Source organism: Lissotriton helveticus, chromosome 6 (genome assembly GCF_964261635.1).
Source record: "Lissotriton helveticus chromosome 6, aLisHel1.1, whole genome shotgun sequence".
In the NCBI taxonomy this organism is placed as follows: domain Eukaryota; kingdom Metazoa; phylum Chordata; class Amphibia; order Caudata; family Salamandridae; genus Lissotriton; species Lissotriton helveticus.
In genome coordinates this window covers 697,884,598-697,908,895 of record NC_136067.1, presented here as the reverse complement: position 1 = coordinate 697,908,895, position 24,298 = coordinate 697,884,598, and the positions used below count along the sequence as shown (strand labels likewise).

General features: G+C 47.0%; 1 protein-coding gene across 1 annotated transcript in view; it reads right to left on the bottom strand.

Moving 5' to 3' along the window:
• Positions 1-19,076, bottom strand: part of NT5E (5'-nucleotidase ecto) — a 649,764-nt gene extending 630,688 nt beyond the window's left edge. The window contains exon 1 of the mRNA XM_078648160.1: positions 18,646-19,076. Within this exon, the coding sequence (XP_078504286.1) occupies positions 18,646-18,969 (324 nt within the window). The 5' untranslated portion in view covers positions 18,970-19,076. The remainder of the gene's footprint in view (positions 1-18,645) is intronic.
• Between the last annotated feature and the right edge of the window lie 5,222 nt (positions 19,077-24,298).

Sequence of the window (24,298 nt, the reverse complement as noted above, 5' to 3'; positions counted from 1 at the left end):
TGCCATAAATTCATAATGTTAGCACTGTAGTTGCTCATTAGATCACTGTAGTAAAGCTACTGCTCACCAGGGAAGTCTGCTGCTGGTATTGAAAGTGCATGTTTCAGTCTGCATGTCAGAATTTGTTTATGAAATAGAAGAGGATTTGAGAAGTCAGTCAAAATGTGCCCTTATTCTTCTTTCCGCAGTACTAATCACCATTTATATGGCAAAATGAACCCCCTCATTTTGTTCCTTTTTAAATTAAATGTTTTAAGAGTTACCACTTTATTCCAATCAAGATGGCTTCAGGTGTGCAATACTTTTATCATAAGTAAGACTGTTAGCACTCTACTTGTTCTTTAGAGCACTCTGGGAAGCTGCAGAAGAACACAAAGGAATAAACTGATTGTCTCTGCCATTGTTGGATGTACATGTTTTACTGAGAATGTCAGACTTCTTTCTCACATGACTGAGAAAGCTAATGTGAATTCACAGAAAATATGCTCTCATTTTAGCTTCTAGATCACCTTCCAAACCTCAGTGGGAAAAGTATGAGAAAATAGTTTTCTCTCAAACATGGTTCATGATATCCGAGCCGAAGGTTTTTTCACACGGTAAAATCACCTTAGAACACACCACAATTCCTAAAATTAGTATGGTACCATCAACAAATGATTTATAATGTAACTAAAGTCTTAAAACCTTCTATTCACTGCAATGCTTTTTAATGAGGTGCTATCATGTATATTGGTCCGAAGATGGCTGCCAACACTCCTTGGATGAAGTGCTGACAGCCAATCAGATCTCACGATTAGATGTGTGGTTAGGCTCCGCCCAGATATATATATTTCTTTTCCCATTAATATTTAAAAAACTACTGAATGGATATACAGCATTTAACATAAAGGGCTCTTTCTGAACCAAGAGCTGCCTTTCTGCCAAATTTGGTGTAATTCCGTTCAGCAGTTCGGGCTGTAGCTTTGTCTAAAGTTTCCTATGGAAATTTACATGTGGTCCAGTGGATTTTGAGAAATTAACGTTCAAAAAAAGATATATATCTGTAACAGCGGACCGGGCAGCGCTCCAGTTCGCGTACTTTTCGCGTTATGGAGCTTTGTGAAGCGAAGCTGATTGGTTCTCCGGCGTCTGTAAACATTCCAAACAGTCCGTAGCGGCCGCCATCTTGTCTCTCGGTAGGATCGAGAGACAAGAGGAGGCCAAAGCGAAGGGGCAAATGACCATAAGGGGGCATAGTAGATCCTCCCTGACCCCATAGGTTTGATGTGGAGGCTTTAAAAGGGCTCCGCGGGGCAAAAAAAAATCGTTTTTTTGGTGGGGTGCGCCCGGTTAGCGTAACGGGAAGCGGACTGGGGAGCGTACTACAAGGAATGAAGAATGATTGACTTTTAACTTATTGTATGTTTATAGACTTTTTTTTTACTTTTTTTTCCGCTGAGTGACGTCTCGGCCTTTTTTCACGGGATGCAGTCCCTACCATCTCGGCGTTTAAGCCCAGGGGGACCGGTAGTGTGGGAGAGATAACGGGGCATATTATCAAGGGGGTTTATCTTTTTTGGCTTTAAAAGCCAAGAAAGCGGACATAAAATTATCTCCGTATTACCTAGCTGTCGCTAACACCAGTTAGCGACCGCTAGTAGGAGATAGCGACCATCTTGGGCCCCACTTTGCATGTCAGTGATATTTATCACTAATGACATGCAAAGTGGGCATGCCAAGATGTTAGCGACTGGAAACAGTCGCTAACATCGCTATCTCCTATTACCAACTTTTGGAGATATTCGCGCTAAGCGCGAATATCTCCAAAAAGTAACACCTGCCCTGAGCAGTTCTTAGCCATGTTATCCAATGGGAGGTGGATAACATGGCTAAGAGCATTAGCTCGGTAATGCATGAATATCGCTGACTTTTCAGCGATATTAATGCATTGCGGCCGTTTTTTATCGCATTTGCGATAAACCTTGATAATAGCAAGGTTTATCTGCGATAATTTCTGACGATGCTTAGCGGTAAAAAATTCGTTGCTAAGCATCGTTAGGGATAAATATCGCTTAACTTTGGTAATATGCCCCAACGTCTGTTAACGTTCGATTCGAAGGAAAACAGGAAGTGTTGAAAAACATTGTCTGCGCCATCTTGCCTTTTTTCAAATGCCACACTTTTGTCGTGCACGGCAGCCATTTTAGATGACTTGACCAGACCCACTCTCTGCACGCTGTCGATCCTTAGCATGGCTCCCCACCCTCGCAAGCATCTCCCCCAGGCACTGGTCACCCCCGCTCTCTGTCTTATGCATGGGCAATAAACCTCCCCCCATCTGCGCTGCTCTTGCCTGAGAATCACACCCTGTGCCCGACCGACACCTCCCTTTCGCCCTATTCACTACCGCACCCTCTGACACTCCTCTTCCTCTGTGTCCGATTGTCCAGGCCGGTCCCAGGCTATCAGCTAGCCCTGCAGATGTAGTTTATGGCCCCAGCTGTAAAGAATTACCCCTCTTCAAAGGAGTTATAGTAGATCAAGGCCCACACCCGATGAGATCCGTCACACCACACGCGTTCCTACTATCTGAAAACCATCCTGTATTGTGATTGGGGAGGGGACCGAGCCTGAAGCGGAAGATTCCAGGGATGACTCTTTGTACATCAAAGTTTTTACAATTATGTGTCACATTAAAAATATATAGCACTCCAACAAAGTAGTAGGATTATAAAACTTTAATAACTTATAAATATATACAACAAAACAAAAACAGTAAAAACATTTAAACATTTTTAGGGAAAAAGAAGGAAGTAGCGGTCGGTTGTGCGAATAGTCCCAAGGCAGCACAACGTCCAGATTTCTGGACGGCACCCAGGTGATGTTGCCTGGGTGCCGCACTGATTTCGGTATCCGGCGTGGGGTGTCGCGGGTGGTGGGTCATCAGTAGCGGTCTGTTGTGCGAATAGTTCCAAGGCAGCAGAACGATGGCACCAAGGTGATGTCCAGTAAGTTGCCGCCCTCCGAATAACGGCGTGGGGCGCCTCGGGGGGGGGGAGGCGGCGTGAACGGGCCTCCCCAGGTGGAGCCTCGTCTGCTGTAGTGGGGCGCCCCTTTACCGTTTCAGTTGCCACCGAGGTGGTGTCCAGCAAGTTGTCGCACTGGTGTGGCCATCCTACAATGCTGAAAGTCGGCGTGGGGCGCCCCGTTGGCCTGTGAGATGGCGGCAGTAGCGGACCGATGTGCGAATGGGGCCAAAGGCAGCGCAACAATATTTTCTGAATAGAAGACACCACAAGGCGCTGAGATGCCAAGATCCGGATGGCACCGAGGTGGTGTCCAGCAAGTTGTCGCACTGGTGTGGCCATCCTACAATGCTGAAAGTCGGCGTGGGGCGCCCCGTTGGCCTGTGAGATGGCGGCAGTAGCGGACCGATGTGCGAATGGGGCCAAAGGCAGCGCAACAATATTTTCTGAATAGAAGACACCACAAGGCGCTGAGATGCCAAGATCCGGATGGCACCGAGGTGGTGTCTAGTAAGTTGTCGCACTGGTGTGGCCACCCTACAATGCTGAAAGTCGGCGTGGGGCGCCCCGTTGGCCTGTGAGATGGCATCAGTAGCGGACCGATGTGCGAATGGGGCCAAAGGCAGCGCAACAATATTTTTGGAATAGAAGACACCACAAGGCGCTGAGATTCGGTTAGCACCGAGGTGGTGTCTAGCAAGCTATGCAGCTGAGTTGCGTGCGCACTTGCGGCGAATAGGTCGAAGGCAGCACAACAATGTTTTCTGAATAGAAGACACCACAAGGCGCTGAGATTCGGTAGGCACCGAGGTGGTGAGATGCCAAGATCCGGATGGCACCGAGGTGGTGTCTAGTAAGTTGCACTGGTGTGGCCATCCTACAATGCTGAAAGTCGGCGTGGGGCGCCCCGTTGGCCTGTGAGATGGCGGCAGTAGCGGACCGATGTGCGAATGGGGCCAAAGGCAGCGCAACAATATTTTCTGAATAGAAGACACCACAAGGCGCTGAGATGCCAAGATCCGGATGGCACCAAGGTGGTGTCTAGTAAGTTGTCGCACTGGTGTGGCCATCCTACAATGCTGAAAGTCGGCGTGGGGCGCCCCGTTGGCCTGTGAGATGGCGTCAGTAGCGGACCGATGTGCGAATGGGGCCAAAGGCAGCGCAACAATATTTTTGGAATAGAAGACACCACAAGGCGCTGAGATTCGGTTAGCACCGAGGTGGTGTCTAGCAAGCTATGCAGCTGAGTTGCGTGCGCACTTGCGGCGAATAGGTCGAAGGCAGCACAACAATGTTTTCTGAATAGAAGACACCACAAGGCGCTGAGATTCGGTAGACACCGAGGTGGTGTCTAGCAAGTTGCCGTACTGGTGTGGCCATCCTACAATCCTGCTCCGAATAACGGCGTGGGGTGCCCGAAGGGGGGGGGAAGGCGGCGTGAACGGGCCTTCCTAGGTGGAGGCTCGTCTGCTGTAGTGGGGCGCCCCTTTACCGTTTCAGTTGCCATTCAGCTGAGTTTCGACCGCTCTTGATGCTACAGCGACAGGTGGCTGCAAGAGGACTCTCAAAATGGCTGCCTGTTCTTTGGATTTGGGCCTGGTATACTAGAATGGCCCTGGGACACCTTAGAACTCGGACGCTCGAATTTTTTTTCCTTTCCTCTACATGCAAAAAAAGGTAAATGCCCGGTACGTTACACGCTTCATCTGCCACGATGTACTCTCCAGAGGAACCGAAAAAAAATATAGTTATGGTAACTATACCATGCATCGTCATATGGAGAGGTGGCACCGATTAATTATAGTGCTGCATAAAAGAGATATTTGGAGGAGAACCCCCGACCTGCCAGTACATTCATCAAAGAAGTGGCACTGACAGCATCAGAGGCAAGGGAAACGGTCCCAAATATTTAGAAGAACTTTGGAAAGATTAAAATGACATGTTTAGATTGTGGCAAACTAATTTCATGTGGACAGATGAGTGTTACTCTAATAAATACAGCATATGAACATCATCATAGTCGATGGTTGGTAGAGACATTTTGACTATATCCTGGACCTGCCCGTCCTCGCCCAAAATGGCGCCGGAATAAATGGGACTCGTAACTCCTTGTTGTGTACTGGTTGCACAACCTTGATATCACGAGATACGTATGCAGTTTTGAAGCACAAGGCGGGCGGGGATGAGAATAGATTGAATATTTCGATATCCCTATTGATATTAAGTTCTGATGTGTTATTGATTACTGTACTATTGAAAGTTCGAATTAACGTCACCCATGGTACTTGCCCGCAAATGTATATCTAGATAATTTTATTGTAAGTGGCCCTGTCGTATTTTAATTATAAAATGTACGTCCACCGATTCCGCAACTGTTAGACACTTTAGTTCTTGCAACCTAATGGCCCGCCCATTACGTTCCTCTACAGTGTAAATGTCTACTCATCATATACGATTACAGTTTGCTCCGTGGCCGGCCCACGTGGTTATAGGCCCGTATTTGTATAATGACATTTTCACAATAAAGGTTTTTAAAAGAAAACATGGTAGTAGTATATACATTGGTAAAGTTTTTAATAATAGTCACTGTTTTCGAATCAGTAAAAGGCAAGTGAAATAAAGCAGTCCAATTACATGAAGGGTAAAAGGTATAATGCGCAGGAACGCAGTAAAGATAAATGGTCAAGGGCTGTTGTGTTTTCTACTCCTGCAACATAAAGTGATCGATAAGAATCTGATATTCAGGCGTATCGGCGACTAAGACAGCAGGCCGACCCTCTTTTGCTCAACGGCTCCGTCATGGGACGAAGAAACGCCCTTTTTCTCGAAAAAGGAATATATTTTACTTGCAGGACAGTTGTAAATTTTCCGGGAAAGTAAAGTACATTAGCCTGGAACATTATAACATATATTTAAGAAAAAATAATGTTCGAAAGCATCATTAGAATAAGAAAAATAAAATGAACCAATGAAAAGTTTTATTAACAAGTCATATGACCTGTTATGCTTACGTTACGCGCTGCGCGTCGCGCCCCGGATCACTTCCGGATGCGCTAACGCGGCGCGTCATATGACGCATTACGCGACAACGCAGGTCTAGAATATAGTCAAAATGTCTCCACCAACCAGCGGTCGGAACACAACCCCTTTCAGCAGGCTAAATAGTTCTGTTAAATGACAACAGAAGGGACAGGCAACAAGAACCATCAGTGAAAGAGGGGAGGGCTAGTTCTTCTCTACCGGGTCACGTTGGGGCGCTACCGGAACTGATTGAATTGGTAGTCTACAGTGTTTCTGGATGTTTCAGACTGAAGCTGGCGTTAGCATGAGAGCACCACCATTTCGTAGCTCCGTCGTGGCCATTCGACGAGCAATAATGCTAGCCGCTCTCCACCAGAAGCCTGCGGGAGTCGGGGGCCCCCAAGACTTTTGTAGAATCTTCAAGGCTGAGGGGACGCTTTCGAGAATGGAGCCCAATCTCTAGCAGACAAGCGTCCGAGTTCCAAGGTGTCGCAGGGCAATTTTAGTGGACCACGCCGAAATCTGAAGAGCCGGCCGCCATTTTGAGAGTACTGTGGCAGCCGGCTATCGCTGCACCGCAAGAGCGGGAGCAACTCAACTACATGGTGAGCGAGACGCTGTAGTCGAAAGAGCGGGCGGTAAACAGCTGAATAGCGGAAGAGGCACAGTGTAGCAAAAGCGGGCGGAATGGCAACTGAAATGGTAAAGGGGCGCCCCACTACAGCGTGTCTTTAGGTGAAACGGATTGTGGGACAAGGTCAAGAATGGAAGAGTTACCAAAAGGCAAAAAGTTCCGCTTGATCCCGGGAGCCGGCCACCTATGTCGGGGGCGATCTCAGGCTACACCAGGAGAACACGACTTGGGGAGGGAGCCGGAGCCAAGCGCCCCCTCCGAGTCCGCGCCATCACACCGTCCCTCGGGGGCCTCCGTCAAGCGGTTCAGGGTGGCACCGCATTACATTGTTCACAAATGCAGTCACGTCCTCAAACAGTCCCCACTTTTCTTTGACAATAGTGAAGCTGAAGCAAGTGCAAATAGGCTTCAGACAGTGTTACAAGCACTCCTCAAAACTTTGAACCATCAGAGTGCATGAGTTTCATGCTCGATCGATTGAGCTAGCCGGATCGGGCAACAAAAAGTATAAAATAGTTATGTAAATAGTTGTTTAATAAAATGTTTTACCCTGTTACTTTGCTGGTGTGTTGTATATATTTGTAATATTTGCGTAGAGTTTATCGTTATTTTGGGCGGGGTGGGTGGCGGAGCCGAGCTGTATTGCAGCCATCATGGTGTGGAGTTCAGTTCATCTCAATAGTTTCGTGTTTGTCATGAGGGGTTGTTCCTAATGTTTCTATTTTAGCGAGGTCAAAAAGAGATCCCATTAGTGGCCTACTGATTTTGCTCGATTCCTTTTGTTTTTTTACACGATTTTTCGCTATCTGCAAAGACTAAACAGAGTATTGCGACTCTGTGCTTGTTTGTAAATAGAGAATGAACCAAAGAGAACCAATTCTAAAACAGTAAATGCTTGGATAACAATCAATCAAATGGAGAGAGAAGCAGGCACGAAGGATTACAACGGGGGCAAAGGCCTGCGTTAACTACCCTTCACTATCTGCAAAGAGAGAGTACTCCTAATAGAAATGAGGGGGAGGGGGGGCAGCATTCAAAGCAGATCAGTGTGCATAAACACGAAAATGTTTTTACTTACCACGTACTTGACATTCGACAGCTTATGATATTTGCTATTAAAAAACCTTGAAAATTCACTGAAAAAACCATAGGTTATAGACCATATATAGTTAGGGCTTAGCATTTAAAAAACCTTATTTTACTCACACAAAACCATTGAAATTCCATATATAGTTAGTTGCACTAACTATATATCGCGCACCCGCAATCCACTGCTGATGATGTCACATATTACATCATTCATGACATGGTCAGTGACATCACTGATGACATCACTGATGACATCTCAAATGACATCACTGATAGTGCAACTAACTATATATGGAATTTCAATGGTTTTGTGTGAGTAAAATAAGGTTTTTTAAATGCTAAGCCCTAACTATATATGGTCTATAACCTATGGTTTTTTCAGTGAATATATATATATATATTATATATACTTTTTATATATATATATATATATATATATATATATCAGAGCAATGTCTTTCTGTTCTTTAGATGCTAGTATAGCATAATATGTCTCAGGGGCATATCTTTAGTGGTAAAAGAAACGAGTGAACATGCTCAACTTTAAACCTGTCATAAAGAGATCTGTTTCTGAGGAAATCGTCAAGAAATGTGTGCCAGTTGACTATGTTTGGCCGACTGAGACATACTCTGATGCTATGGCATACGGCGCAGACTAAACTGGGATGGCGGGGGGTACTGACGCATTGTACTAACCTGTGATCACTACTAGGTTACCTACACTGACATTCTAAGATGGCGCCTAGAGCGACCACAGTGGGGTTGTCCTCTGTCTATTTCAATGCATGAAAGAATAGTAAGTGAAAATGGTGTATTTAATCCACCCGACAGTAAAAGACCACTGTTACCACACTGACGAAGGCGACACGCCGAAACGCGTTTGTGGAGAGTGCCTGCGCAAAATAAACCTGCAGTGTTGAAAAAGTAGCCCCCGAGTGCTGTTGTCTTCTTTGCAAAATTGAGAGGATTTGGAGCGCGATGTTATGCGGCGTCCTGCTGGCCGCTGACAGCACCCACCCACGAGTGAGCAGTTTTTCCAAGCAGGAAGAGAGCGTTTTTCAAAACTAATCTGCTCACCGCCGCACCCCGTGATTAACAGAGGGAAGCGACCTGCCGAGGGCGGAGTTCGGAGGAGGACGACCGGCTGCGGCTGCGGACCGCACCTGGAGGCTTCCCGAGGAAGGCGCCTTTCGGTAAGCGTTGCGAAAGGATGTTTACCCCCACTGTCTGTACATACGTACAGTGAAGCGTATAGCTGAGCGGGTATTGCGGCAGGGTGTCCGGGCGCGAAATTGATACACACAGGGAAGCAGGCACTCTCATTTAGTCTTAGCGTAGCACAGAGTGTTTCCAGACTACGTATTAAGACGTGGAGAACGAATGAACTTTGCCGGCATTTGAAGTCATGTTTACCGATGCTGAACGCCACACAGCGGCACAAGGGATGTTTAAAACGGCAAGAACAGCCGTTGCCCACAGCAGCAGCCACATCAGCAGAACCAGTTTGTGACAAATTAACAGCGGTCATGGCAAAACTTGAGAGGCTCTATGAGCGCGAGATTCGCAAATGGTGGGAGGCGACCAGCCTCACCAACTATGTAGAAGAAGGAAGGGTACCCAGGGGTTTGAGGGTGCACACAGTCCCATCTTACGAGCACCCGGATCCACAATTGCTCACTGACTGGTTTGAGCACACAGCCACGTACTGTGAAGGGACTCTGAAAATCCTGATTAAATATGCGTGGAGCGACCGCGAGAAAGTACTGGCTGAGATCTCATCGACTAATGATGATCTAGACAAAGAAAAGGACGCGAGCATCATACTGGCGATTTCACAAAAGAGGGAACAAATGAAAGCCCGTCTGGTGAAGTATGAGACCAAAATAAGAAATCGAAAGCAGGAAAAGTACGAGCGAGATGCAAATGACTATGCAACAGGGCGTGTCCTTACCTACGCCAAGAAATTCGACGCCCCACGCAAAGCCCTATTGAAAAGCTCAGGTGCAACTACTGGAACACCCTCAACACCAGACATCGCCACCTCGGAATCTGAAGTAACTGAAAACGAGTGATGAGCAAGCCGAGCAGTTACAACAACGTGGGCAGAACCGCGGAACGCAACAGGGCAGGAGTAAGAAAACCCCTTTTCAAGTAGAGTACGAAGTAATCAAGAGCTCATGGCTCCGGGGAGGAAAGAACAAACCTCCAGATACGGAGGAGCTGGGACTAGGAGCACCAGGAGGACGAGGAGGTCAGGGGGAGGAAAAAGGAGGAAGAGGAGGAACAAGGAACTCCCGCTGGGTCAATCGCAATCGAAACAAGAAATAATGATATCAGATGCGACTGGCTCACAAGAACAGGCCAACCTAACAGTCGTTAACTTGACATCCAAACAACTGACTGACCAAGAAACCGAAGTCCTCAGTCTAGGATTAACCTTTTGCCCCAACAAAGAACTGGAATATACCCAAACCAGGATCGATCTGTTTCGCTTCACGCGTAAACTCAAACTGCATAAGTACTTCAAATTACGATCCCATATTCAAGACTCCAATAAGAAGGGGGCGAGAATAACAGCAACAGATGCCCTGAGCAGTAGAGATCTAGTAACAGCAGAAGCTCTGGAAGATCTTGAAAGAGAAGCCACACAAGATGTGCAACATTTGGACACCGCTCAAAGGGCAGAGATGCAAGGGATCGATCAAGAGAGGGAGGAGAGTAACTTTAAACCTCCATCCGTATTTGTTCCACAGTCCCCGTGGGACGCAGTTGATGCGTTTAGCGAAGCAATGATAAATGATCTCAGGAGATATCGCAAGTCTAACCATACCAGTCACAATTTTAACATCACTGAACAACAATATGAAGCACTGATGAACATAAAAAAAGACAACAACATCGTGGTGAAACCATCCGATAAGGGTGGGAACGTTGTTTTAATGAGTAGGAATGACTACATAACTGAAGCATTGAGACAGCTCTCTGACGACAACTTCTATACCAAGTGTAATATGAACACGTACCAACAGAGCATCAAAGAGTACGATACCCTCATCAAGAAATGGTACGATTTACAGATGCTGGGTAAGGATGAACACTTATTCCTACGTAACAACTGCCCTATGATTCCAACCTTTTACCATTTACCCAAGCTGCACAAGAGCAAAGAGAGTCCACCTGGACGTCCCATCATCTCTTCAATTGGCAGCTTAACAGAGAACATGTCACGCTTCATAGATAATATTCTTTTCCCTTTGGTGTCCAATTTACAATCATATGTTAAGGATACAAAGGACTTCCTGGAGAAAATTCAAGATCTACAGTGGAACCCGGGATACCTACTTGTGGTGCTTGACATCACAAGTTTGTACACAATCATTGAGCACCAACAGGGCCTGAATGCAATAAGACATGCCCTAGAACAGCGCCAGATGCGCTTCGCCAGACATAATCTCATGATACTCGAATTCATTGAATTCTGCCTAACCCATAATGTATTCCTGTTTGAAGAACAAATGTACTTACAGAAGTCAGGGACGGCGATGGGTACTTGCTTCGCTCCCAGCTACGCGAATCTTTTCGTGGGCTGGTGGGAGGAGCAAGTACCCAGGAGCTGCAAGGTCAGGCAGGAGGTGGGTACCATCGTGTGCTGGCATCGTTATATCGATGACCTCTTCATCGTGTGGAATGGTAGTGTTACAACAGCCACTGAGTACATCAAGTTGCTCAATAACAACAACCTCAACCTACACTTCTCGGGTTCCATCTCTCCTGTGGCAGCGGAGTATTTGGACCTGAGGGTGTTTGTTGAGGATGGGCAACTACACACGAGCCTATTTAGGAAGAAGACTGCTGGCAATTCTACACTCTTTGCCAGCAGCAGCCACCCACCACAACTAATCAACAGCATCCCCTACGGAGAGCTGCTGAGAATTCGCAGAAATTGTTCTAGAGATTTGGATTTCGAGGCGGCTGCCTCGGAATGTATATCCCGCTTTAAGGTAAGGGGATATGGCGAAGCTTTACTACAGGATACTCTGAGGAGGGTAAAAAAGATACCGAGAGGGAGTTTGCTCACTGCCAGACCAGACGAATCAGGCCGTGATAAAAACAGAACCACCACCACCAACAAATTTCGGTTGATCACTCCTTATTCAACTGGAGCCAATGACCTGAAAAAAATGCTAAGAAAGAACTGGCACATCCTGCAAATGGATAGTGTATTAAAAGATGACCTTCCCCCAAACCCGTTAGTCACATTCAGTAAAGCAAGGTCTGTTGGTGATATGCTCGTTAGGAGTCATCTGGAAAAACCTCCCCCAAAGACGAACACCTTGAAAGACCAAAAAGGGTTCTTCCCTTGCGGGAGATGTAAAGCGTGTGCGAGTAGTAGAAGAGTTCTGTCGTACACTATTCCAGATACAGGAATGACTATTCCAATTAAAAAGTTCATCACCTGCAGTACACAATATGCTGTATACTGCTTGCACTGCCCATGTGGCCTCCGCTACATAGGCAGCACTATTAAAGAACTGAAGCTAAGGGTTTTGGAACATTTGAGAGCCATCGACAAGGCAGACCCCAGTTACCCAGTGGCCCGCCACTTTGCGGAGGTCCATGGGCGAGACCGAAATCTACTGCAATACTTCGGCCTTGACACTGTACCATCCAATGTGAGAGGCGGAGATCGCCTCAGACGACTCCGTAGACTTGAATCTAGGTTCATTATCGACCTTTCTACGAAGTCCCCTAGGGGCCTGAATGCTGGGGAGGAGTTGGCCTTTCATTTGGGGAAATAAAATACAAAACATATAAGACAAAATAGGATTTTGTAGTCCCGTGAAGGCTGTGTAACATCTATAACACCCTTTTACTACATCCAAAACACTTCCATTTCTGCAGGAACTGAGAGAATAGTACAGGTGATTGTGGTCTTAATATTGTTGTGATGTGATGTAGAATCTGAGTTTCAGTTGAGTGGCTGGGAGCATACCTTGTGAAGGTAATGATAACTGTTTATTGAGCATCTACCTTCCAGGGCCTATTGTCACTTAGCATGCATGACACTCACTAGATGGACACACATCAACATGTCTAATGTATTTGACCATTTTACTAGAGTTTTTCCTCTTGTCCAGAATGTGTATGATTTGATATGCAATAATGCTTTGTTCTAAGGACCTAAGAACTCTTTCTTTTGTTCCTTTTTAAGAATGTTGATGTACTGAGATTCGAAACCATGTGGGATGTATCGCATTGCTTTGCGACTTATTCGGTAACAAGAAATGTTGAATGCCCGCAGGTAGTGGTGGATCACTATGCTACCCATTAGATAGAGGACCCTAGCTAATCCACGGCTTGATTCTGTTGTTTATCTCAGAAACTTATATTTAATGTTTATACCCACTAACTGTATGGATTAGCCCATCTAGGGGCCTCATTGTACTAACCTGTGATCACTACTAGGTTACCTACACTGACATTCTAAGATGGCGCCTAGAGCGACCACAGTGGGGTTGTCCTCTGTCTATTTCAATGCATGAAAGAATAGTAAGTGAAAATGGTGTATTTAATCCACCCGACAGTAAAAGACCACTGTTACCACACTGACGAAGGCGACACGCCGAAACGCGTTTGTGGAGAGTGCCTGCGCAAAATAAACCTGCAGTGTTGAAAAAGTAGCCCCCGAGTGCCGTTGTCTTCTTTGCAAAATTGAGAGGATTTGGAGCGCGATATATATATATATATATATATATATATATATATATATATGATGTGATCAAGGACACAACTTGTGGCCACTACGAGTCAATTAGTTAGTTAGTTAGTTAGTTAGTTTTGAAAATAAAACACTAATTTTGGCATCAGCAAATATTTGAGTCTGTGGTCCTGTTTGTGCGTGATAGCACGAAGATATCGTCAGTGGATATATATCTTTAAGAATACGAAACAGATGCTGAAAGAAATCACAGCACGGGCAGAGTAGGCCCTCCACCAACACCGGCACAAGAATTGGCTTTTTTAAGAATGCAGCGCCTCAGAAAATTGAGACCCCGCTTCCCTCCGAAACCAGATGGGGGTGCAGGTCGAGGCAGGTCACAGAACAGAAATCAAAAACAGCAACAAAAAGCCGCAGGAGAAAGAACAGACGGTGGAGAAAAACAGGCCCAAAATCAACAACAGAACAAATCTCAAAACAGACGCCACAGACGCCGATAATGGGAGTACAAAATGAGAGAGATAACACAGTCATTGATCTCACAGACATGGAGTTAAATTCACAAGAACTTGAAATGTTATCCCTAGGATTAACTTATTGCACAAATACAAACTTTGACTATGCACAGACCCGCATAGATCTGTTCCAGTACATCCGGAAACTTAAGTTGCAAAAATATTTCACAAATACAGGCAAACGTCCTGCAACAACTATGCAGATTGAAGACCACAGCCAAACTCTTACAGTAGCTAACATGGCGGCCCTGCAAAACCTAATAGATTTGGAGCAAGAAATAGGGGGCGATGGGATAACACCAAGTGGAGCAGCTGCTACATCGGAATTAAATATCTATGCAACGGTGAAAACAAATTTCAAGCCAAAATCAGTATTCATGCCCGTAATGCCCAAAGATAATCTGGATTTGTTCTCAGACAATGTCATCAAAGACTTAAAGGAACTATCCCTACAAAGCACAAAGGAATTTTGGAAAGAAAATGGAGACCAGAGAAGAAAATATAACACTTTAATGACAAGGATAAAATCCAGACCTGACATTGTGGTTAGATGGTCGGACAAGGGGGGCAATGTTGTGCTGAGGCCCCTACAAATGTATAACCTGGAAGCCTGCACTCAACTCCAAGACAAAGAATGCTACATGAGGATAAGTCCAACCCACATTGTGGGCATTCAAGAAAAATATCACAATGAGCTATATAAATGGAAAGGAATGGGCCTCATCAATAAAGATGAATTCAACTACCTGAAAAATGACTACCCAGTGACACCTCAACTATACTTGATACCAAAGGTCCACAAAAATGAAAAAACACCACCAGGAAGACCAATAATTTCAGCAATCGGCAGCTTGTTTGAAAGAACGAGTATCTTCATCGACTCTTTTCTGCAACCAGAGGTAAAAAAACTTCCGGCCTACATTAAAGACACGGGGGATTTTCTGTCAAAGGTGTTCGACATTGAATGGCAAGATAATTATCTATTTATGACATTAGATGTCCAATCGCTGTACACCAGCATCAGACACCGGGACGGGCTGAAAGCCATGGAATACTATCTAGGAAAGAGACCCATTGAACTATACAACCACACGAAAATGTTGTTGGAAATGGCAGAGTGGTGTCTGACAAACAATACTTTCATCTTTGACAGACTGCATTATAAACAGCTCCAGGGTTCGGCCATGGGAACTTGCTTCTCCCCCAGCTATGCGAATCTGCATATGGGCTGGTGGGAGGAGCAGGTACTTAAAGTTCAGCACTGTGATACCATGCAAAACAACATAGTGATGTACAAGAGGTACATCGATGACATTTTCATCCTTTGGCAGGGCAATGACAAAGATGCAGAAAGTTTTGCAGTAGCTCTGAATGAAAACATGCTTAATTTAAAATTCACTTGTACCACCAGTAATGTCAATATCCAATTTCTTGATCTTGAATTATATGTGCAAAACAACAAGATACAGACACGCACATACAGAAAACCCACTGCAGGGAACGCCCTTCTCCATGCACACAGTTTTCACCCCACACCATTAAAACAGTCAATCCCATATGCAGAGTGCCTCAGAATAACACGGAACTGTAGCACCCCTGAAGGACTCACCAGTGCCAAACAAGAGCTATTCAATAGACTAAGAAAGAGGGGGTACACTGAGAACACATGCCAGAAGGCGGAGGCAAAATGTAGTGTCAAAAACAGGACAGAGTTAATTTTCCCCAAGAGTGTGGTAAAAGATCTAGATCAGGAGAAGAGAACTCCCCCGAGATTAATAACAGGGTATAACAGATACCACATGAATCTCCGCAGAATTCTGAGAAGACACTGGCCATTAGTCCGGGGTGATACCAGCATAGGGGAAACAGTGGGCAAGAATCCTTTGATCACATTCAGGAAAGCCAAATCTATGAGAAACGAACTTGTCTGCAATGCGCCAATACTTAAAAAGACGAAAAACTGGCTCAATTCTCAAAAAGGCTTCAAGAAATGCAGCAAGTGTAAAGCGTGCACACATGGCATTAACACAACCAGAGTACACGTCCCTTTCAGAAACAAACCATACTTGTTGAGGGATGCATTCTCATGCAAAACAGACTTTGCCATATATGTACTGGTGTGTTCCTGTGGCAAGAGGTATGTGGGTTCTACAATCCATCCAGCACATGTGCGGATTCTACAGCACTTGCGAGCTATTTCAAACAATGATCCGGCATATCCGGTAGCCAGACACATTCACGAAGCGCATAATGGCAATGCGAACAATATCCAATACTTCGTGATTGACAGCATTCCTAGAAACATCAGAGGAGGGAACCGCCTATTGGCGTTGCGCCGCTTGGAATCAAGGTACATTATACTTTTGAATTCCAAGATCCCATTTGGATTAAATGCGGACGAAGCCTTAAGTGTCCACCTGTAATGTAATGCCTGCTTCGTTTGTGTTCCTCCCCTGTGACCATTCGTATAACATCTGCAGTTAACACACGACACTATTCACGGGATTCTACATGGGCACCTTAGAGCACACCATCAGACATATTCCTTGTCAGTATGGTACACCACTGAATTTCTTTAGCACTTTCCACCAACACAATAACACATGCCCATGACCTGCCCGTCATGCCATGACCCTACTGAGAGCTCTTTCACCCTGCGAATTGGTCCACTAATAGGTCCATCGGATTACCGCCAATTATCCCCTTTGTTTAAGTAGCCCTAAGATTCGGAGACCACTGTGTCACCCCGAATACATAGCCGTGATTTTAGATACCACATTCATGGGGTGCCTGTTTCTCGATTACCGCGTAGCATTAACTATTAGCTACACACTGTACCGCGGAAAGCCCAGTATGTTGTTAAGTAAATTCCCACAGAGGAAGCACTAAGCGAGACAGGCTGTTTGTTAAAATCATTTACCGACAGCCATGCACGGCAAACCGCGGACACACTCACCCGCGAATGCCTGGTTCGAGCACTGACTCAGACAAGCAATTCGGTAAAAATCAATGAAGCATACCAATCCACCTTTCGGAGTCTGCCGTGTAATAACGCCCCACATCTGGACACTTACCCTGATTCAGACGAGCATTGTCCGATTGATTCTGTACAAATACCCTGTCTTTCCCCGGGAAGCGGCTGAGGGAAACGTATCCCTGTGCATGCCGCAGCGTCCACATGGCGCGGCGCATGTTACTGCAGACAGGCAAACCAGATGGGCTACTAGAACAGGGCCTATACACAGGAACATTCATGGCAGGGACTAGCATAATGGGAAAGCAAAATGTGTTAATTTAAATGTTGTCACTCACGTTATAATTTTCCTTTACTTACTTTTGGTTTCTGTAAACCTTAAATTCAGCTATCACTGTGGCACATTGTTGAATGAGTAAGAGGTTTCAGAAAAGCTAAAGACACTTTTTATTTTGTGATTTCTTTGAGACATCTATATAATTGTTTCCAATACAATGCTTGTAATACATACAAAAAAAGTGTAAAAAGACTAACAAAGACAGGCACTGCCACTATGTAACAATGGCAACATCTGGTTTTAACCTGTCACACTAATTGATAGACACACCCATGTTCTTGTGTATATATACATGCCCCAAACATAACAGCAGATGTAGTGAACAAGGCGGTAACGCCGAAACGCGTCTAAGCAGCAACTGATCTTAAGAATAAACATTTGGATTCAGAAAAAAAAAAAATAAATAAATAAATAAGCAGCAACTGATCTTAAGAATAAACATTTCGATTCAGATTCACGGAGTCAGCGCCTTCTTTGAATTGTGAAGTATGGCTGGTGAGAATATATATGTATATATGTATATATATGTGTGTGTATATATATATGTATATATGTATGTATATATGTATATATATATATATATATATATATATATATATACACACACACACACACACACACACACACATACATACACATATGTTTCTGGGTGCTCACAAACTCAAATGGCATTCCATTCCGGCAATGGCCACTTATTGCCTATTGAGTAGATTTATTCATATTAAAAGCCTAGAACTTAAGAACTGCAATCTTGGTGGCAAATAGTCACCTGTTAACTTTAGCTATGGTGGATAACTTCTATTTAAGTAGCCTAGCTTCTATTTAAGTAGCCTAACTGTAAAAATGTATATCTCATGAACAAGGAAACAAACGTATCCTTTTAACAAAGGCCGTTACTACCGAGACATTTTTGTATGTCTGAAATGTCCTGCCTGGTAAAACTTGTGAAATGCTACACGAATTTAAATGGTAATCAACGGAAAAAAAACCTCTGGGAAGTTATTCATGGGTTGTATGGAAAACACGAACTGCTTTGTTGGGGATATTATATATGTCTCACCGTTGACACAATGAAATGGGGGGTGAAGATTCGCGCAATTAACTCCTGAGAAGAGAATTAATTATCAAACTACTTAGAGTACCAGAAAATGTACTTCTTTTATTCCCTTAGATATTTAAAAGCACAGTTAACAAAAACTACGAAAGTCCGACTAAATTGATTTAAGCAACGCGACACTTCCATCTCGGAGTGATTTGAGGGTTTTTCTGGTGCACAGCAAATTCAAAATGCCTTTGCCAAGTGACCGCAGATGATGCGCTTAATACACTGAAGGCGCTGTGCGCCGCTCACCATGGCATCGTACTCCAGGCGCTTCATGAAGTGCGCGGCCTCCGCACCCTTGTAGTAGTTGAACCAGACGGTGCCCTGGTACTGGTCTCCGGCGTCCAGAAGCAGCACATGCTGCTCGGTGGCGCGCAGCTCCCGCACCTTGGTCAGCCTGCGGGCCACTCCGCCGTAGCAGCCTTGCTGCGGCTTGGTGCACTTTCCAGAGTCGCGGCTGGTCTGCTCCACCCGAGCGTGGACGTCGTTGGTGTGCAGCAGAGTGAGCCGGAAAGTACCATCGCAGCTATGCAGGAGGCACAGGCAGGCCGACAGGAGGAGCAGCAGAGACATGGCAGTGTCAGAGGGGCTATCAGGCAGCGGTTGAGTGAGCGCCTTCTAATACTGAAGGCTGCTGCGCGAAGGGGTGGGGCTGGAAGCTTAGCTAGTCTCCTGCTGCCTCCACCTTCTCGGGTATCCTGCTGCCGAGTAAACTCTAACATGCCCTGTGGCTGTCATCCCGTGCCAGGAATCCCCCAGTGCCAGCAGCCCCTCCCCGCCATTTCCAAATCTGACTCACTGGATGCAAAGTTTTATTTTATCCCTCTACGCAGCGCTGCCCCTTCACCGGGCAGAAATCTGCTGCGTGCTCACGCTGTCTCGGTGTTTACAATTCCCTTCAGGGTTGCTTTCATCTGGTCCTTAAAATCGTGCAAAGGTTCAGGAATGCTCTTCAGACGGTTTCTATTTGCAAAGCAGATGCACGCAAAATGCGTGAAATCACATGGTCTGGGACTGCCGGCCACCCCCCCCTTAACATGCAGACAATAACATAATTCTTTGGAAGGCAGGGGGTCTCGCGACCCCCCCCCCCCGCCGTATTTATTAAAATATGAAAACAAATTAAAATTGATAAAAATAACATTCTTTTACATAATTATTAAATGCAAAATTCAGACATTAGATTTACAGCAAGTTAGACAGGTATGATGGGCTAACCTTAACAAATGTCTAATACAGCGTGTTTCCTAACCAAATCTCACATCCTACATATCAATTTTGCATGCTAATAATTTCTGGTCCTACGGCAAGGTCGTTAACCGGTGTCAGATCCTTTACCCAGCTATGCCCTCATGTCTGAGTGCGCAACAAGGGCCCGGTTACTGGGAGAGTTTGTGCCTCTCCTGGTTACCCTCGTACGTACTCCACGTGAACTCCATTTAACCAAAAAGGAGGGCCCTTACACTCGCGCCATTTGCTGACGTCATAGTGTATGTGCGGGGTGGCTACCAGCCGCAGGAAAGAGTGACTCCCTCCCCCGCACCCTTCCAAACAAGCGGATATCCTGCCCCTGAAGTTCTAGGAGAGACCATTGGCCCCTCCCCCTGGGCAGCCCCATTCGCTAATGGTGCCGCCCCCTAAGGGAGCGAGCCTGGGGAGCGCGGGCACAAAGAGGATGCTTCCCGCGCTCCCCAGGCTCTTAAACCCCCCCTGCCTATGGTCCCGCCCTCTTGACCCGGAAGCGTACCAATGGCGGGACCCATCGACCAATCGGGGCGGGTGAGGGGGCCGGGCCCAGCCATGTCTGCGTGGGGGCCGAGCGCCCCCCCCCTTTCCTGATGCACGCTTCTTGGGAGTTCGTCGTTAGTGACTTTAAGAAAACCCTTGCAGTGCTGCCCCGGGCCCACGAAGGGGGCCCTCCTAAGGGGGCGCCCCCCCTTAGTGCCACAGGATGGCACACAACAGTCAGCCTTACAGTGTTGGGGACCCTCGAGGATCCCCCATGCAGGCATCACTTCCGGGAAGAGGGGCCAGGGGGAGAAGTACTTATACCTCTCCCACCCACTTCTCGCCCTCTTTCTCTTGCTGCCCTGGCCGCCTGGCACCACAAGGTTAGTAACCACCCCCGCCACCCCCAGAGTCCCAACAAACGGGCTAGATCCAGTAGGGACCCGTCCCACGCATACGTGCCCCTGGTCCCCACGAGGTTAGCTGCATTGACATCGGGTGACTGGGGGCCAGGAAGTGAGACAGGGGATTGGTCGGTAGGGGTGTTGGTCCCGTAGGCGGCAGCCGCGCTGGCCTGCATGGTATTTGGCGTGCATGGCCGCCGATGTGGGGGGATTTCTCCATGAGCACGACCACCTCACTCGCGGGCACGAGGCAGTGAGGTAGAGGGCCCGTCTTAGGGGCACCACGTGGCCTCAGGTGTAGAGGCCTGGTAGCATACCAGAGGGATTCCCCTATGGGGGAGAGCAGCCGACCGTGGCATCTGTGCCGGGATGGGGGGAAGAAACCCCGGTGCGCCCCAGCTTCTCTTTCTGGGTCAGAGATTGCGTCTGTAGGTGCCGAGGCAGCCTTGCCCCCTTACAGCCCTGTCTCGTGGGCAGGCCTCGGGAGCCTGGCATATCCCATGCTGAGGCAGTGTGGTTTAGCGGCGGGCTAAGGGGTCGTGCAGAGGGAGGGTCATCGTGCCAGCGCAGAAGTCTCCCTGAGCGATGCTGGGTAGCCCCGATCTTCCCGGCACTTGCCTTCGGTGCGCCGTCTGCCCCTGCACAAGTGACCCGGGCCGTTGGGACACCGGGCTGGCAGTGTGGTTTAGCGGGCATTGATTTGGAGGGAAGGTCATCCGTCAGCGCAGCGGTCTCCCTGAGCAAAGTTTGTGCAGCCCGGATCTTCCCGCACAAGTGACCCGTGCCCGCTGTGCTGGGCTGCTGCCTGGACTCGGGCGGCATGGGTATCATAGTGCTACTAGTTTATTAGCGCGGTTAGGCCATGAGCGGCCGTTGCCTCTGAGTTTGGAGGGGCACTGTCTATTGTAGGGGGTGGCATATAGAGTTTAAAAGTAGTGGGCAAGGAGACAACCCGGTTTAGACCTCTTGTTGGGGAGAGTAGAAACACAGGTAAGTGTAGCGGGTTAGCAAATATCATGAAGGTACTACTTCCTTGGCTCAGTCTGATCAGTTCAGAATGGCGGCTTTTGATATTCTTACATGACAGCCACAGCTGTTGCTTAGTTACCGTATGCAACTCCTAACAGCGACAAAGCCAATAGTTCTGGCTGGCCACAGCTCATAGGTGACAGGAGGAGTAACCACATGGGTAGAATGGTAGAAGACTTGTCTGGTACTCAGTTCGGGGTGCATGGGGGACTTTTCTTGAAGTTATCTGCAGATCAGTATATGTGACACACAATTGGTTTTGTACACAGCAGGGGGAGGAACCCTTACGTTTTCTACCCGTCCAGGTAGTCACGGGTTACGCAATTGTCAATTTTGTACCTTGTATAAACCCACAAGGTGAGTAAGTCAAGGCTGGACTTCCGTAAGCTCGGCAAGGGCCCACCACTCATATTTTCAGCAGCAAGTTCTTCCGTGCTAATTCTGACTGGGTGGTTTAAGAATGTTGTTTCTGGAGCGAGGCATTGTCACTATTGTCACCACCGGTGCCTCTGACAGTCTGCCACAAGGTGGCACTGTCTGGCTTTTTAGAAGAGTACCTCTACAACAGGCACTCAGTAAGCCAAGATCATGGTTGCCGATTGCCTTTTGTCCAAGCCATCCTTTTAGCCTTAGGGGGGCCTGGTTTGCCTCATTTGACACACTTCGAGTTCAAGTTAAATAGAGGCTTGTCAGTTCTGTAATGTCGATTGCCACATTTACTGCGCGTCAAGGACAGAGGATGAATGTCTCTTGACAAGTTCTGCTTGCATTTTAGGTTTACATTGGGTTTGGTAATTGCAGTATTCTACCATTTGCGGTCAGAGTAAGTAGATCTGGTTGGAAATAGCAGTGCAAGATCTGGAACACCAAGCAGTATAACAGGCATACATGCCTAGATCGTCATCCGGAAGTGGGATACAGATGTGTCAGTTCTGTTTGGATAATGCTCCGTTAGTAAGAGCTCCGTAGGTTAAGGCGTGCACGGCAGGGACCTGGGGGTAACCAGCACAGGTTTGCTTTCTGGCTTTGTAAAGTTGAGGTGATGGGCCAATTGGTGCGGCACCGTGCATAAGCCAGTTGTCACAGTTGAATACTAGCGCATGTCGTGCATAATCAATATATCACCGTTTTGAATACTAGCACATGCCTTATGTACCGTTACTATTAGGTTCGGATTCTGCTACTCCGGCACAACACCACATATATGGTACATTCAGGACACATGTTATACATTCCACCGACCCCATTGAGAAGTAACCACACATCTTCGGCGGTGTCAATCATTAAGGGTCAAGAGGGGCGAGTAGGGGTTGCAACAAGACCCCTGCAGCAGGGAGTGCTGCTAGGCGGCAAAGAGTTGGTGAGAAATAGGACTGACAGGTACCGCTGGGTCCCTGCCGCCTGGCCACTGCAGGGGTTTATGTGAATCTCAATGGCAAAGTAAACCGGGCTGATTCACATGCGGGGCATAGTGGTGGTGGTCCCTACCTCATTTTACAGGATCACTCCATGTTGGGTCTAACAATCATCTCAGTTGACTTCGAAGTCACAGCCTCTTGTTTTGCCATCTGTGACTAGGTTAGCCACAAACTTAAATAAAGCGATGCATTGGCCCACTAATGCTATAGTACAGCAGCTAGTTTACCGGTGTTAATTGGGACCCTCATTAGAAAAAGCAGCAGCGCACATGGGAAGCAGTAAGCTTCTTTTTATTTCGCCCGAGATTGGGGCTGGCAATGTCATCATCTTGGCGGCCAGAAACGGAATATGCAAAGACATATCTGTGATTGTGCAACGTGAACTCAGCAGTAAAGCAAGCTAAGTTTCAGCATAACCCTGGTACACCGTCCGGAAAAAATGCAAGGTTATGGGCTACACACGAAAAGACACTTTCTGTCAGCAGGGGCGCGAGTGTGCCATTCCCAAGAGGGTGCGGTTTGCCTTGATTGTGCTGAAATGGAGGGGATGGAGCACTAATACGGACAACTACCAGAGCACAGTTTGCAGTCATAGTTGAGAAGGTACAGGGACATTACTCATAGGTTTACTCCATGTCCCCTGATCAAAAAGGATTGCATGTTACCAGTCACTTCAGTTATGCGAAGTCCCCTTGGGAGTTGTCAGTTAACATTGGGACTGCATTTTGGTGGTCAGCCGGTTGACAGGCCTTTTATATGTGGGGTTATATCTCAGGCATGTCCAAGTAAGGGTTAGGAGGCCAGAAGTCAGACCGGGGATACAAGTTCACAGGCCTGTCGAGCGGCAAAACTGATAGGGGCTTGTGGTCGCTGGTCAACACACCTGTCCAGAGTGGGAAAGGACCTGTTCTTGCTTGATCTGAGGGAGGCCTTGGAATCAGCAGGGTGTAGGTAACTAGGTCTATAGTGGTGGGGGGCCCTGGGGTGAAGGTGGCCGCATCCAGTGCTGTGGCGGAGTTACAGGGCGATCCAGAGGCTGTAAGGTACAGAAGGGTACCCTCTGCAGGAGCGCAATAAGGTTGCTAAAGCCAAATATCCCCTAGGGAAGCCCTTGCGTTGGACCCTGGAGGAGTGACGGCGCCCCATTAGTCCTATGGGCGGTTGTGGACCTGAACAACCGCTGGATGCCTGTAACGCTCCGCCCCCTTAGCTGGGGGGCGTGAGTAAGAGGGTGGACTGGTGGTCCACCGATGGAGGGGCTATCACCTCCCCCAAATCGACAAACACCGGTTGGCCAGGGCCATAGTGTAATTTGTCTCATCA